This window comes from Kwoniella newhampshirensis, chromosome 1 (genome assembly GCF_039105145.1).
Source record: "Kwoniella newhampshirensis strain CBS 13917 chromosome 1, whole genome shotgun sequence".
Taxonomy (NCBI): domain Eukaryota; kingdom Fungi; phylum Basidiomycota; class Tremellomycetes; order Tremellales; family Cryptococcaceae; genus Kwoniella; species Kwoniella newhampshirensis.
The window spans coordinates 707,784-722,447 of record NC_089955.1 but is presented as its reverse complement, the minus strand read 5'-3'; the positions used below and the strand labels follow the sequence as shown (position 1 = coordinate 722,447).

At 51.0% G+C, this 14,664-nt stretch overlaps 5 protein-coding genes across 5 annotated transcripts; 2 read left to right on the top strand and 3 right to left on the bottom strand.

Annotated features, from left to right (window-relative positions):
- Positions 1-172: 172 nt before the first annotated feature.
- On the bottom strand, positions 173-3,341 carry IAR55_000287 (uncharacterized protein; the record flags this gene model as incomplete). Its single annotated transcript, XM_066943423.1, has 9 exons — positions 173-189; positions 255-530; positions 586-1,890; positions 1,938-2,050; positions 2,103-2,473; positions 2,525-2,675; positions 2,730-2,839; positions 2,899-2,979; positions 3,150-3,341. 9 exons carry the CDS (start codon positions 3,339-3,341, stop codon positions 173-175), a joined length of 2,616 nt encoding a protein of 871 aa, XP_066805965.1.
- Positions 3,342-3,874: 533 nt separating this feature from the next.
- Positions 3,875-5,175, top strand: IAR55_000286 (uncharacterized protein; the record flags this gene model as incomplete). The annotated part of the gene is made up of 5 exons (XM_066943422.1): positions 3,875-3,906; positions 3,968-4,182; positions 4,278-4,834; positions 4,916-5,012; positions 5,078-5,175. 5 exons carry the CDS (start codon positions 3,875-3,877, stop codon positions 5,173-5,175), a joined length of 999 nt encoding a protein of 332 aa, XP_066805964.1.
- Positions 5,176-5,583: 408 nt separating this feature from the next.
- IAR55_000285 (uncharacterized protein) lies at positions 5,584-6,357 on the top strand (the record flags this gene model as incomplete). Its single annotated transcript, XM_066943421.1, has 3 exons — positions 5,584-5,665; positions 5,852-6,160; positions 6,320-6,357. The coding sequence occupies 3 exons, from the start codon at positions 5,584-5,586 to the stop codon at positions 6,355-6,357; spliced, it is 429 nt and encodes a 142-aa protein (XP_066805963.1).
- Positions 6,358-6,904: 547 nt separating this feature from the next.
- IAR55_000284 (uncharacterized protein) lies at positions 6,905-7,294 on the bottom strand (the record flags this gene model as incomplete). Its single annotated transcript, XM_066943420.1, has 2 exons — positions 6,905-7,092; positions 7,276-7,294. 2 exons carry the CDS (start codon positions 7,292-7,294, stop codon positions 6,905-6,907), a joined length of 207 nt encoding a protein of 68 aa, XP_066805962.1.
- Positions 7,295-8,983: 1,689 nt separating this feature from the next.
- On the bottom strand, positions 8,984-11,348 carry IAR55_000283 (uncharacterized protein; the record flags this gene model as incomplete). Its single annotated transcript, XM_066943419.1, has 5 exons — positions 8,984-9,592; positions 9,652-10,078; positions 10,128-10,356; positions 10,411-10,575; positions 10,625-11,348. 5 exons carry the CDS (start codon positions 11,346-11,348, stop codon positions 8,984-8,986), a joined length of 2,154 nt encoding a protein of 717 aa, XP_066805961.1.
- Between the last annotated feature and the right edge of the window lie 3,316 nt (positions 11,349-14,664).

The following is a 14,664-nucleotide window of genomic DNA, read 5'->3' as shown; positions in this document are numbered from 1 at the left end:
TCGCGATGACCAAAATCCATCTGGGACGTCAAACGAAATGATGTATGTGTGCATAACGCTCGATTCTCCAGCAAAGGCAAGCATGTGACATGTGCATCAGACACTCGTGACGTCCAGGTATGAAAGAGGTATTTGGGGTGAGTACGATCGAATCCAAGGAGGTGAAGAAGACTCAAAATCGGCGATAACCTATGAATCGCCTCGTCAGCTCTCTGCACTGTCTCTTACGCCTGTGCCAATGACTAGCCACTCACCATGCGCAGATATAGGCGTTGGGGATTGCCTACTCTGATGATGCAGTTGCATCAGTTGCCTCGCATCAGGGTGTTGGATTGGAGTCTGTTGTGCCTGAAGTTGACTGAATGACATGGGTGACTGGAAAGGTGCGTCGTCATGAATGGGATGTGTTGCAGAGTCTGGAGAGAACATCGCGCGTTGTTGCTGTTGCTGTTGCTGTTGCTGTTGCTGATGTTGTTGTTGCTGTTGAACGTGATTGCCGTATATTTGAGCGTTTCCGTACTGAAGTACAGCTGAAAGCGGAACCGTGAGTCTGTTGTTCGCCAGGTTGAATTCGTCGAGACTTACGAGCATCGAAGTCATCCCGATCCACCCTCAGCCCTTTCGCTTGCATGAATTGTCCTTGTAGGAGTCCATGATCAGGTCTCCGTCCATCATTTCCCCTATCGTACCCTTGCATCCCCAGCTGCCGGTGTTGAGAGGGTGAAGAAGAGTATGCTGACTCGCCATTCCAGACTGCTTCCGTCGCTGCTGAAGAATCATAGCTTCCCATAAAAGACCCCACCTGAGCTGCCAAAGCTGCTGCTCGATTGTCATTGGGTTGGTGATGAGGTGGTTCGTCATTGACATTCTGTCGACTGTACCACCCATCTCTCAGGTTCGGCGGTTCGGCAACAGCCCGGCGCAAGGCGCTGAACGGACTTTGACCTCGAGCAGAGGCGCTAGTAGGACGAGCAAAGCCGAAACGAGACTCTGTCCTTTGAGCGTTGTGGTCCACCTGCCGGCTTCGTGACGGTCCAGGTGTATTGTCAGACAGAGCAGGTGAATTGTCGTCGGCCTCGAAAGGTCGGAACAATCCTGTGTACTGCATGTTCCCTAAAGGTGAGGCAGAGGCGGTGAACAGATCGGGCAGTTCTGGAGCGTGTACACCAAGCTCTGCCAGGCTTTCGAGCGTCTTGCTGAAAGGGCTCGGTTCGTAACCCTCCGCTTGCGCCTGTCTGCGCTGCAGTTCTCCGTCGTCGAGACCAAGCACGAATGCAAAATCTTTGTCGTGGGCAGGAAACGAGAATATAATAGGTTCAGGGTACGGCGAATGGACAAGGATGGGTTCGGAAGATAGTGGGGCTGGGGGAACAATGTCGTGAGATCGGGCGGGAGTCTGTGGGGCAGGTGATGATGACGACGGTCCGGCGTCAGAGTCGGCCGAGAAGCGCTCGTCAACTGAATCATCCACGGATTCCGCCGTAGGAGCAAGAGAGGTGGTAGTAGCGGAAGAGGGGATGCCGGGCGGAGGTACGATTACGGCAGGTGGTGGAACAGGTTTGAGTGAGGTGATCGGTGGAAGAGTAGACGGCTTCCTCTTCGGCGAAGTTTGATTACTACTGGTGGTAGCGCTCTGCGCAGAATCTGTACTCCTTCCTCGGGCCATATTCGCCGAGGCACCAGATTTGCGTTCCTTTTTCTCCTTGATCATGATGGGAATAGTTGGAGATGGTGTTGGAAGGGGGAAAGCGGCATTGGTCTTGCCGAGTGGAACCAGGTTGCCGATCTTCGTTGGACGAGAGATAACGCTTGGTGGTGTCGGACGAGCAACTGCTTTCGAACCAACGCCTTTGCCCCAACTTGCTCCGCTCGGAAGCCCAGTCGAGGAGGCTGAGCGATGTCAGCTAAACGTTTGAGGCCAATGAGAGGAGACTCACAACTATTGACATCCTCCGCTGACGGTTTTGGCCAAGCAATCTTTGAAGACAGGGATGGAGGTGGCAGCTGAGTCTGTTTTTGACGGGCGTCGTATTCTTGTGGCCGTGTCAAACTATCCAAAGCGTCAATTTGTCGTTACAAACTTCGATGCCAAAAATACGTACGCAGTTTCCATGTCCTCCTTGGTGAAACAATCGCTTTCTCCTCCCCATTCGTGAAGGCTATGACAGTTGCTGTTGTCACACTTTGTTCCTCGCAGAAAAGCGTCACAATACCGAGTGGTTCCATAGGTCGCCTTCAGAACTGAGCCAGGGGGACCTTGTTGAGGTGCTGGTATACCGTCCAAAGAGGCGATGGCACGGGCAGCATCTTCTCGTCGGATATAGATGATGTAGATGCCGGTGGAAGTGGAGGGATCGTCAGGTGTGAGGGTTGTGACGGAGGACGATGAGACTTTGGTCCGGTCGCAAAGGTAGAGCTTTGAGATCTTGCCGTATTGACCGAAGTAGTCGTTGGACCGCAGAATAGGTATAGCCTGTTCGGGATCAGATTTGATGCAAGAAAGAAGTGTTCATTCTGTACTCACCTCGTCACCAGGAGCTGGTAGCTTCATCCCGACTACATAGACCATATTCTTCATGACAATTCTCACATTTAAGAGATGCCGTCGTCCCATACTTGTAAGTTGCTTGATTGTCTTTGCCCGCTTCGTCTTCCGCTCCTTCGCCCGTTTGACCCTACAGATGTATATAAGCTAGAATTTCGTGTTCCCGCCGAAAGACATGACTCACTCTTCCCAATCTACAGGTTGGAAGACGACTGCCTTTGCATCGTAAGGTCTTCGACATCCGGGACAACGAGCGTCTGTCTGGAGCAGCTTATTGTAGCAGAATTGACAGATCTGCAAGCATCGATGCTGTTAGCTCAGCAAGTCGACCGATCAGTATCATTGCTACTCACCTGCATACCACATTGACAGGGCTTGAAATTGAGATCTGACAAGTCAAGTGGTTCGGCACATAGCAGACAGTCCGGGTCATCCTGAACAAGAAAGCGCATTAGTATTTCGTTGTTTCTCTCCTGCTAGCTCAAGTAGACAGTGCAGGTTGTTGGGAGGCCAAGGAGATACCGGCGCACGAGGCTCTTACGCGTGTGCTACACACACACGCGCGTTTCCACAAGAGCGGACAAGGCGAGACTTTCCAACCCACCTCATCTTCGCTCCAGTAGACATCTTGTAATCCCTTGAGCGTTTCTCTACTGACTCCTCCACTAGATGCGCTGGCAGGAGCGGCCGTCGAGTACCCTCCTCCTCTTCCTCCTCCTCCACCTCCAAGACTCGCAAGAGGTTGTTGACCTGTTGTCGGGTTGGCAGGAAGTGGATGCAAGGAAGGAAGAGGCATGTTGATGTGATGGGATTAGACAGAGTGGAAATTGTGTCGAGTGTGGGAGTAGGTTGTGATTTGAATGGTATGTTGCAATACTGTTGACGCCGAGGTATATTTGTAGCCTTGATCGTGTTTGGCCTGTTGACTGAGATACAAGAGATGGACAGAGGAAGGAGAGAGAGAGAGAGAGTTGACCATGTAGTGATTTGCGATAGAAGTCTCAAAAAAAAAGACGAGTGAAAGCGCGAGCTTTGCGGTGTGAATAGCAGTGAGAAGTGAAAGACGCAGGAGGAGACCACGGTGGCGGCGGTTGTCGGGATTTGCCACCGAATTCAAAGCGTGGCAATATGTCCAAGAGCCAACTCTCGGGCTTTCAACTTCTTTTGATACATCGTCCAACCTCTTGAAAGCACCATCACGTAGCATAAGTCAATTGCACAGCGCAGCACAGTAGACACATTACTTGGGCGTCCGACGGTTGTGTTCGCCACTGTCTCCCCCCCCCCCCTCGTCCCGATAACATCTGACCCTTTCCGCCGGCCGCCAACATGCCTGATCTCAAAACATATCTCGCGGCAAAGTGAGTCACAATCTCCTCCGCTTGGCTGGAGATATATGGTCTGACCTCTTTATCACCGTAGCTATATGTCTGGTGCCAAAGCAGACGCCATCTTGGCCCGTTCTTCCGACCCCACCATGAAGAAGAAGCGAAAGAAAGTGAAGAACGAGGACTATATTGGTGGCATGTCAAGTAAAGGAGAGAGTAGTAGTGGTAGTGGGATACTATTGAAAGATGAGGATGAGGATTGGAGGAGAAGACGCGAAGAGGATGAATTAGACGGTGACGATGCTCCAGGTAGGTCTGGTCCCTCTGTTTGGGTGAGCCTCTGTGCCGACGAACGCTGATGAGAGCATTCAACTTGTTGAATTTGCTGTACTTTGCTACAATAGTGCTTGGCAAAGACGTTGCTACCTTTCAAAAGTCCAAGTCTGCTTGGGCGACAGTTGCATCGACTTCCCTGCCACTTCCTGCTGGAGCAAACGCAGCAGCAGGTCCTTCGTCTCCTCCACCAGAGTTCAAACCTGATCCCGACGTCCCTCCTCCACCACCAGTACAGATCACGAAACGTCGAGGTGGTTTACGGACGGCCGCGCAGATGCGTGAAGAGGCTGAACAAGCGGCTGCGGCTCGATCACCGTCCCCTGCTCCTGATGAAGATCTGCCCGACCCGACGGCCACGGTCCATCGTGATGCGACAGGACGAATCATAGATGTCGCCCAGATGAGAGAAGAGGCGAGAAAGGCGGAAGAGGAGGAGAGGAGAAAAGAAGCGGAGCGGAAAGAATGGACCAAGGGTCTCGTGCAACGGCAAGGAAGGGAAGAAAGAGCGCGAATGGAGAGAGAGATGGGTCGAAGTGATGTGGCTAGAAGAAGCGATGATGCTGCGATGAACAGAGAGATGAAGGAGGTAGAAAGATGGAACGACCCAGCTGCTTCATTCTTGACTGTAAGTGAGATCTCCTCTCACTGCTAGCCAGTCCAGGTGAGGCTCGTAGCGTCAGCGGCTGATGCAATCATCTGTACACAGAAGAAGAAGTCGAAGGGACCCAAGAAACCCAAGTACGAGCGATCATGGGCACCCAACCGCTTTATGATACCTCCAGGATACAGATGGGACGGTGTTGGTGAGCGACTCTCACCTGCTTTTTGTTCCATTGTTCTTCGAAACTTATTGTTGCTTCCTTTCTAGATAGATCAAACGGCTTTGAGAAGAAGTTCTTCCAGGCTCAGAACACCGCTGCGAGACGAACATACGAGCACAACCAATGGAGTGTGGAGGATATGTAGGTGTGGGCAAGGCAAATTCATCGTGCCAGAAGGGACAGTCCCCGTCTACTGCATCGCCATAGTCTCCCTCCGGGCGTCATAGACGGGTGTAGACATTGGCCATTGCTCTACACTTAGCAGTCTAGTTTGTAAGAATCATAACAAGCATAGTGACGAGCCATACAATGATAACTACTACAATCGATTTGAGTAATCCATTTTGGCACCACGTGGTGCTAGCGTGCTGGAGAATAAGAGAAAAAATGAATTACGTTTATTTTATCCGAAATGCCATACAACGAACGAATCAGCTCCTGCTCTTTCCGAGGAGATTGATTGCTTCGTTCACATCTGTATATTGACTCTTCCACCCGTTAACACTCCCCACTCAGTCCCCTGCCTCTCCACCAGGACAACTCATCCACCGACATGCTCGCCTCCGTCTCTCGTTCTCTCATCAGGGCTCGTCCCGTCGTCTCGGCCTCTGTCGCTCGACCCCTCGCTTTCACTGGTATGTGTTGATTAGTCTCCCCACTCCACATCTCGGGGCAGAGGTCCCTCAGGCATGAACGATGGCTCGTCAGCCCCAACATCCATATCATTTTTCCTACTTCTCACGCCATGTCATCAATCTATCCAACGATATACGGCAACAACTTCGAAGGCTTATACTGATATCCATCATCTACTTGCTTAGCCGTCCGATACTCTTCTGGTGGAGCTCACGCTCACGAGACCGAATCCTTTGAGTCCTTCAACTCTCGATACCACACCTTTTTCTCCTCCGTCGGTGACCTCTTCGAACTCCAACGAGGTCTCAACAACGCATTCGCCTACGATCTCGTCCCTTCCACCGAGGTCATCGACGCCGCGCTCAAGGCTGCTCGCAAAGTGAACGATTACGCGACTGCCGTCAGGATCCTCGAGGGTGTCAAGGAGAAGGTCGAGAACAAGGGACAGTACCAGGCTTATTTGGACGAGTTGAAACCCACTCTCGAGGAGCTCGGTGAGTGTCCATACAGTCTTTGTTTGAGATTGGGCTATTCGAAGAAATCATGAGGAGGAAGACAGAGAAGAGTCGTATAATGAGTGATGGGCCTGAGGGGATCAAATCGAGGCGACATGTAGGAGAAAATTGCATGCTAATCCCTTTTTTCCCTCATAGGCATCTCCACCAGGGAAGAGCTGTACGGCAAGTTGTAATAAGGGCCGATATAGATATGAGGGGTCGGATGCATATTGACGAGGAATGCAATTACTACGCCAAGGGAAAGAGACGAATTTTCTCGGTCTGACCACAACTTTATCCTAGTCTCCGCCTTTGCTGGATCGGAGAGAGGATGTCAAGATCCTCTGCCGTTCCGTTCCTTGAGTTTTTTTCTCTTTTCCGTCCGTTGAATCCATGCACCGTGTCGCGCTCACCCCATCGACATCTGAGTTGTCAAGTACTGATGCATCACTCGTCTACCACGACTACTGTTACTATCCCCCCATGCCCCGGCGGGGCCAGGACGAGCCGGGTGGCCACACGGGCATCGCCCCTTCTTTCTCGTGCTCATCCTCATCACCCGATCGTCACGCAATAAATCCGTCAATGTGGGCGATTTGAGTGTTTACACTTAGGCTTTTGTCTCGCCTACAAGGACAGAGATATCGAGTCAGCCATACTTCGCCGTCAGAGCGATACAGCTGAGTGGTCCGATGGCTACAATACGGAGAGCCGCAAAAAGAGAAAGTGGATGAGAAATGACTACTCGCAAGCACAGCCCGAAGCACATCCACGACCTTCATCCTTCTTCTGGATCCCATCGCATTTCTGCTGAGCCTGGGGCTGATTCTCAGTCTGATCGGCTGTGACCTCGTTGGCAGGTGCGACGGCTGTCACCTCGGGCTGAGTGGCGACCAGGGCAATAGTGGTCTCGGCAGCGACGTGAATTGCTGCGGGTTTTATGAGGCATGAAACGAGGAGGTCAAACAGGTCAGTTACGATGGAGGTGTTGATGAGACTGGCGTATGCTGCTCAAAAAAAAAAGAGGCGGGTACATTGGTAGGTCGGTAGAATGGTCGGTGATCGTCCAGAGAAGGTGGTGGCCAGAAGACGATAAGATATGTTAGACTCACGATTTTGAATGTCAGACATCTTGCTTTGATCGTTGTTGGGTTCGTTGGACCAAAAATGAGTATGTCGGCACGAAGATGTATAAAGTCGATCGAAGAAAAGCTGAAGTGATCCACCCACCTCTTCACCCTATTCAAAGACAAAGGATGAAACGTTTCATAAGTAATCCCCCATTTCCCAAGTCATGCCACGTCAGTTTCACACTGACATACACAACGTCCTTTGTGGATCTCTCGGCTCGACCTGGTCGAAATCACTAGCCCATCGACTCGCATCGACTCGACTCCTTTCGATCCGACCCATTGCAATCGCGTCATATTCTGGGCGAGACGAATGGTGATGAGAGTGGTGGTCAAGGGGACGGACGCCGAGTAGAATCTGTATTTTTGCGCTTGCACAGACGTGACGAGGTATGGGATGGAGTGAATGGCCTCTGGAGGCGAGGGATAGTTAGGTAAAGGTGTCTGAAGAAAAGATAAAATGACAGGACGAGTCACCTCGTATCTGGACAGAGGTGAGGTGGGCCCTTGAGCATCAAGTCAGCTGAGACACAGGGGAACACAAGGCTATACAAGGGGATGGCGAAGAAAGGAAGTGCACAGTAGTAGATATTGGATCGATCGCTCAACCCAGCCACCGAGAGGCTCATGGGGCGTATGCGGACGCTCAATTTCAAGTCGGCATGCTAGGAAATAGTTTGCATGATAGGGCTAGGCTGGGCGGAGTGCGCGTCTCAAGGTGAAATCCGTTTTGGAAGATCAAAAATGACTCTTGTCACCAAGTGACTGACTGGTACTATCGCATCCGTGTCTCTGCTCGACTTGGAAGGCTTCTCGAGTAGCAGTGCCCCCCGTTCACCTGTAAGCGACTAAACGATTTCTGATTTCTCTTGACAGCTTGGAAGCCTGGAATACCATGACGCAGCTCCGGGTGAACACCTCTCTCTTGTTCGCCACGTCTCCCGTCACAAAAGTCTTGTCACCCTGTGTACTGTGGAGGATGCGGCTCCTCCGTTTACGAATGAGGAACCCCCATGATTGACAGTAACTTATTGATCAAACAAACCGTTTACACTCTTCATGGCGACCGATGCAAGACCACATACGATCCTGACTGTCATTCTAGTTTTTGATGGGCGATCAATTCATTAATCACTTGAACCTGGCACATAGAGAAGGTGAGGCTTGGTCTTGGCTACTGTCTCACGGAAACAAATGAGGAAGTCCCTAAAGGTGTAGAAAGAGAAAGAGGGTCTTCATACAGGCATGAAAGCCGTTACGGTCCCCCTGTCTATCTCGAATCAATACTAATCCGACTCGGCACACTCTCTGTGGCGGTTGTAAATTCTGACACACATTGCCATATCGCGGTCGTGACTGACTGATTGACACTTTGGAAGACTGGACGCACATTGTGGTAATTCATAGCATAGAGATGACCATTATAGAACAGTCCTTCCAACTATGCTCGTGCCTGCACCGTACAACCAATGGAATGTAACAAAAGGCAATCGCACAGTCCCAAAATACTAAAAATTGGAAAAGGAACTGGTTTGAGATTGAGAGTCGATATATGCAAGTATGATGTATGATGACTAAGTGAATACAGACAGACAACTAAACGATGCAAAGTACTATATGTGCAGTAAGAGTGAGTTTAGCACGGTGGATCTTCACCCATCCTCTAGGCCCCTTCAGGCTCCATTCCCCCCTATGACATCCCCGGATACATCACTCGCAGGTCGCTCGAGCTCGGATGTCTAGACACGCCACTCTGGTGAACGTGAGGAAGCTGATGTGGCTGGTCCGGATATCCTAGTCCTCCCGAAAGGACATAAGAGCCCGAAGCCCCTCCAGTCGGATCATTGAGATCTACGTTTGTGCTGTGAGCCCACTGTCCTGGCTGTTGAGCGTAAGAAGGTGAGAGGTTGACATATGACCCTCCTTTCTCCTCTGATCCATGAGCTTGAGGTGTTGTTCCAGATCCTGAGACAGTGCGATATGCTCCAGGCGAGCCCCCGTGTTGAGGCGTATGGGGGTTATTCGTCGTTGGATGCGAGTAGGCAGACGATTGAGCATAAGAAGTCGAAGAATCGCTGCTCGAATGGGAGATGAGGTGTGGCGCCGAGCCGGACGTAGTAGGACCAGATGTGCTTGAAGTCATCTGACTGTATTCGTCCTTGACGTAGTCGTTTTCGTGTGCAGGTGCTGACATCATCGGTTGCAGAGGATGAGGCATGGCGAAATGAGGTGGAGGAAGCATTGAAGGAGGAGGTGGTGGAGGCATGGGGTTTGACTGGGGATATGGAAAGCTCGCGGACTAGAGAGGTACGTCAGCCTTGAGAATATCCTCCCTTACGCTGTTCTTGCAACACTCACGTATTTCCCGATGATCTTCTTCAAAGCCGAACCCAGAATCTCCCAAGGGAACACCTTAACGTCCTTTTCGATATTTCTTGGTCTCGGGTTCGGAAAATTCATGATCAGCCTGAAGAAATCCTCGCTGCCAGGCTTGCTTTTGGACACAGTGATCGGCCTGAAACCTTCCAAGTTCCGTCGTATTCGGTTTTTCTCTTCGACTGTGAAACGTGTGCCCACAAGAGCTTCAAGAAGGTAGATAGCATCGACAGAGGTGACGAAACAGGCGTTCTTGTCCTCTCGGAATATACACGAGATGATGATCGATTGTTGATACGCAGGGTATTCGGCTTGAGAGATGGGTTTGAAAGCAGCGTGGATTGTGGTCCCTTCCTGCCGACGCCAGAATTGGACCAACCGGCGTCGAGAATGCCATTCCTCGGTTGTCCTGCTGAATGTCAATATAATTCAGACGACGTCAATGTCTCTGCACTCACCATCCCTTGGACATTGACATCAGATCTCCATTCAATTCCAGACAAGCTTTCTGTCCACTATTCACATAGGGTGTTGGTGCGGGAACCCCGGGAGTCAGTTGGGTAGACCGCATGAGACTGGGTTGGAGACCAGGGGTATAAGGAGGAGGGGCTGGTTGAGGTACGGACGGGAGGGACGAGCTGGACGCCATGTATGGGCTTTGCCAAGAGCCAGAGCTTTCGGCTACGGCTGAATTAGGAGGTCAGCTCAGGTAGAAAAGAGGGAGGAGGGGGGGCAACTCACATCGAGTGGATGGACTAGGGTGATAAGCCGAGGGCATTGTTGGATACTGCTGCAGTTCCGGAGTACCATAGGCAGCTGAGCTGGTCGAGATGACTCGCCGGTGCACAGCATGCGGGGAAGGTCGAGAGGATTCGAGTGAGTCTCCGCCTCGCTTGAGTGAGTTTCCTGTGTGATCGTCAGCCGAAGGACAGATTACCGCTCACATCAGACTCACCTCGAACTGGACCATTTCCGTAAATGAAGTCTCCAAGGGGAACTGATTCCACGATGGCGTGGTTCTCCGCCAACACCTGCACAAATACCTGTACTCGATTCCCTCCACCCATTCCCGCAGCTCCTGTAGTTGACCAACTTGGAACGGTAGCTGATAGCTGGCACATTTGGCCGGCTCCCATCTGACCGGGAGTCATGAGGAGATGTACTGCCGTCTGTACAGGATGCTGTCCGAACACTACACGGAGCGCTTTGCCAGACATCCTTGGTGATGGGTCGGGAGAGGAGCCGTCGTTGATGGAGGAAGGTGTGGAAGATGGGAAATTAACGTCGCACTTGACGGATATTTGCGTTCCCTGTGCTCCTTCATTGGGTCCCCATTCATGCACGACCACATGACTCTCGACCATACTGGAAGGTCCAGGTCGAGACTGAAGCATGGCTGGACTGTGAGTTGAGAGCTCGTTGAATTGCCCTGACAGGTGAGGCGACATGTACGGCCGAGATTGAAGCATGGCGGATCCGACTGAGGTAGCGTAAGGAGCGGATGTGCTTGGTGTGTCTGGGGAGAACTGGGAAGATGGAGAGGGTGGAAGGCCGAAGGAATCCATGCCTGATCTCGGGGTGTATTGGGACCGGGAATAGTTGAGAGTCGGAGGCTGGTACAAGCGGTGCTGACTGGGTGGTGGAAGAAGGCTAGAGTGGGAGGTTGAGGTTTGATACATGTCTGCGAGTTGGATCCATTAGTCGTTATTGCCACTGGGTGGAAAAGATGTTGGAATGATGAAAGCTCACCTGTTACACAGTCGCGACGTCAATACACCAGTCGATATAGAATGGAGGGCGAGACACGGTTAACAGATAGGAAGAGCGACGTGTCGAAGGATGTTCAAGGGAGGGGGGAGGTGGCAGGGATGTCCGAGACAACCGAGTGAGACAAGTGTAGGGATTCGGGGGTTAAACAAGGTGTGGTAAAACGGAACGAAACAGTCAGCGGACGCTCTTCTTATCTTTGGGACCTTCTGTGGATCTTTGGAGTCGGGTTCGCCGGTGTGGTGTATCCAAGGGGGATTCGATGTGATGAAGAGATCAAGTCGACGAGTTCATGAGGTTGTTCGATGAAGAGGTGATATGAGAATAGAGGATGTGATGGATGACAGGCATCCTATATTCTCTCAAAAGGTAAAAAGGGTGATAACGTTGCACCTGACCGCAAAGGGGAGGAGAGGGGAGTTTGAGTGTGTGTGGGTCGAGTTGGGTGACTGACTGGAGAAAGTACAAACCCCCCGCTTAGGAGCAGCCGATGCGCTAGTCAGAAGCCAAGTTGAAAGAAGGATAAGAGGCAAGGAGACAAAAGCAAACGCAAATCGACGACGAGTTCGTAGGAAAAAGAAAGTGAGAAGTCAAGGGAAAAAAGGCTACTAAGGAACGCCTCCGCATCAAGAGAAAGCCAAAGGTTAACATTAACGGAAGGGGATAGGAGATTCCCAATCACGTTTTGGTTATTCCTCGTCCGCTATGACCTGTACCGGGCAGAGAGAGGAAAAACCAGTTGATTGGGTTGAAAAAACCGAGGGGAATGAGCGCCTGCTCGTCCTGGATTTAATCTATCCCCCTCCTGCTGCGCCACCATGCATCTCGAGATCCATGCTTGCCCAAATCGAGGCGATATAGTGGATGGATGATGATCATCTCTTCCTTTCTCCAGCCAGTGAACAGCAGGGTTTGTACGCCATGATGATGTAGATCGGAAGCGGAGAATTTCAAGACGGCAAAGGGACCCGGATGTGGTAACTGATGCTCACGGCGTGTAGAGAGAGGGTGGGATCTTTTTCATCCTTTCCAACCCTTTCTCCCCTTTCTCCCCTGTCTTCCGACCCTTGACAAATCCCATCGGTCCCAGAAAGTTTAAATCTCACTTACAACGATGACGGCACTCGGTGATCCATGAAAAGCTGAATGGCGCTGGAGATGATCACAGAGGACGGGGGAGGGGGGGGGAATCGACCTTGAAGCTCGTTTCGGCGACAGCTGTACTACTGACAGAAGAGAGCGATCGACAAGGGGGGTTTTTTTTTTCTTCCTTTCTGTCAAATGGAAAAGAAAGATAAGAAAGAGAACGAAAGAAGAAAGACAGAGATAAATAACGAAAACCGGTAATATCATCCAGATGCATCGAGGTCGAGGTCCAACCCATATATGCACGGAAGAAAAGTCGAAACCAACGTTCAGAAGGCTCGCCTGCCATGCTCGATTCTCGACCAATCAACCTATCTCGTATGGCACTTGCTTTCCATGCGGGCAAGCAAACAAATCGATTTGACTGGACTGATCAATTCATCAAACCCATAACACGACAGAGAAGGCTGTGCCCATTTGCGCCCGCCACCGTATACTTGATGGACGACAATGATATTGCCCCTCTCGCCTTGTGAAGATTCTCGCACTCATCACGGCTTGTTCACGTGAAAGGGAGAAGGGGGCCAAATTGTAATCCTGACCACCAAGGCGACAACGATGTATGTCATTTGGGTGAAGAGCAGTCGTTCCCACGTACGAGGATGCACCGCAAAAGGTGCAAAACGTGCTTATTCTCAATTTTCCCAAGTGCGGCAGACCCGGCACGGAACGGAATGACGAGAATATAACAGCAAGGAAAATATAAAGTAAAAGGTGGCGTCAGACCCTGAAAAACCAACATTGAATCCCACCCCATGACAAGGCAGTACTCGGTAATAAGGTTTGGATGAGAACAAAAAGGTAAAAAAGTGGAAAGCGCAAAGAAAGCATGAAAACACATGGTTAGTGATCTGATGACAATGGGAGCACGCAAGCTCTAGGGGACAAGCAAATCTCCTTTAATCTCCCTTGACACTTGCAGAGTGGGCCGATTGGAGTGTGTGCATGTAAAGGTCTCCCTCGTGGACTCTGCCAAATAGCATACACCGGTGAACAAATTTTTCTAAGTAAGCCAACGAGCGGATGGTTAAGGGATGTGCCAAGACTCTCTCGCCAAGAGAATAGGTGATTACAAAAATACGACTCGTTACGAATCTGAAAGTCCGAAAGCTTTCCTCACAATAGTTTCGAGTATCCTACTGTAATATATGCAGCTCGCCAGCACGTGATCGAGCAAATTCGGATCTCGCTTGAGTCATGGAATCGATCTCAGCATAAGACATGGGCTGTCGGCAATGAAAGGCGCGGCTGTGGCTGCTGTACCTTGACATGTGGTGTCTCGGACGGGGAGAAAGAGGGTGGGGGTGGGGGAGGCTAGCTCCTGATAGATAGAGAGGCTGATGTATTCGGCTTCGCTAACATCTCTTGCAGTCTTGGACTTATAATCTGTGATCGTGGACCGGGCCAAGAAGGGAGCAGGTGCAGGCACCATCTGTCGATGGATGTCAAGCCGTCATACCTGAGTGGGTGGTACCCTGTATCGAGACTCAAGTCAGAGATGGCAAGTGACACCTGTCTCTGTGCTTGATCAGAAACCGCTTCCTTGTCTATTCTGGCAACTTGATTGAATGATGGCTGAGACTGAGTGTTATTTGGTGGAGTATCGGACGGACCACTATCAACGAGAATTGACCTGGTCATCAACGCCCTGGTACGGACGCGAAGATCTAGAAGCATGTTTCGAGACACGGTGGATGTCTCAGTGGAGACGGAGATGAGTTGTGACGTGATCGTCAACCACGTTCAGGTGGGGGGATTGCCATAATAAATTGGATGTACGGGCGTGCAACGGTGATCGATTGAAGATACTTCAGAAGATGTAATGAGATCGGCATGCAGCTCGACGCCCCTCTGCCAGCGATTATCACGCTATGCTCCTGCGGACTGCAGGTTCGATGGCGAGTACTATACCATGTTTGCAAGGAGATGGATCTCTACAACCAAATCTGATAGATCCGACAGGTATCAGCTTATCACAAGCGATCAGGAACACCCTCCTACAGTATACAACAATGCCCTTCTGGCCGGCTCTTGCGCTCGACATCAACCTAGTCAACAACGATGTTGGACAGTCCGAGCAAA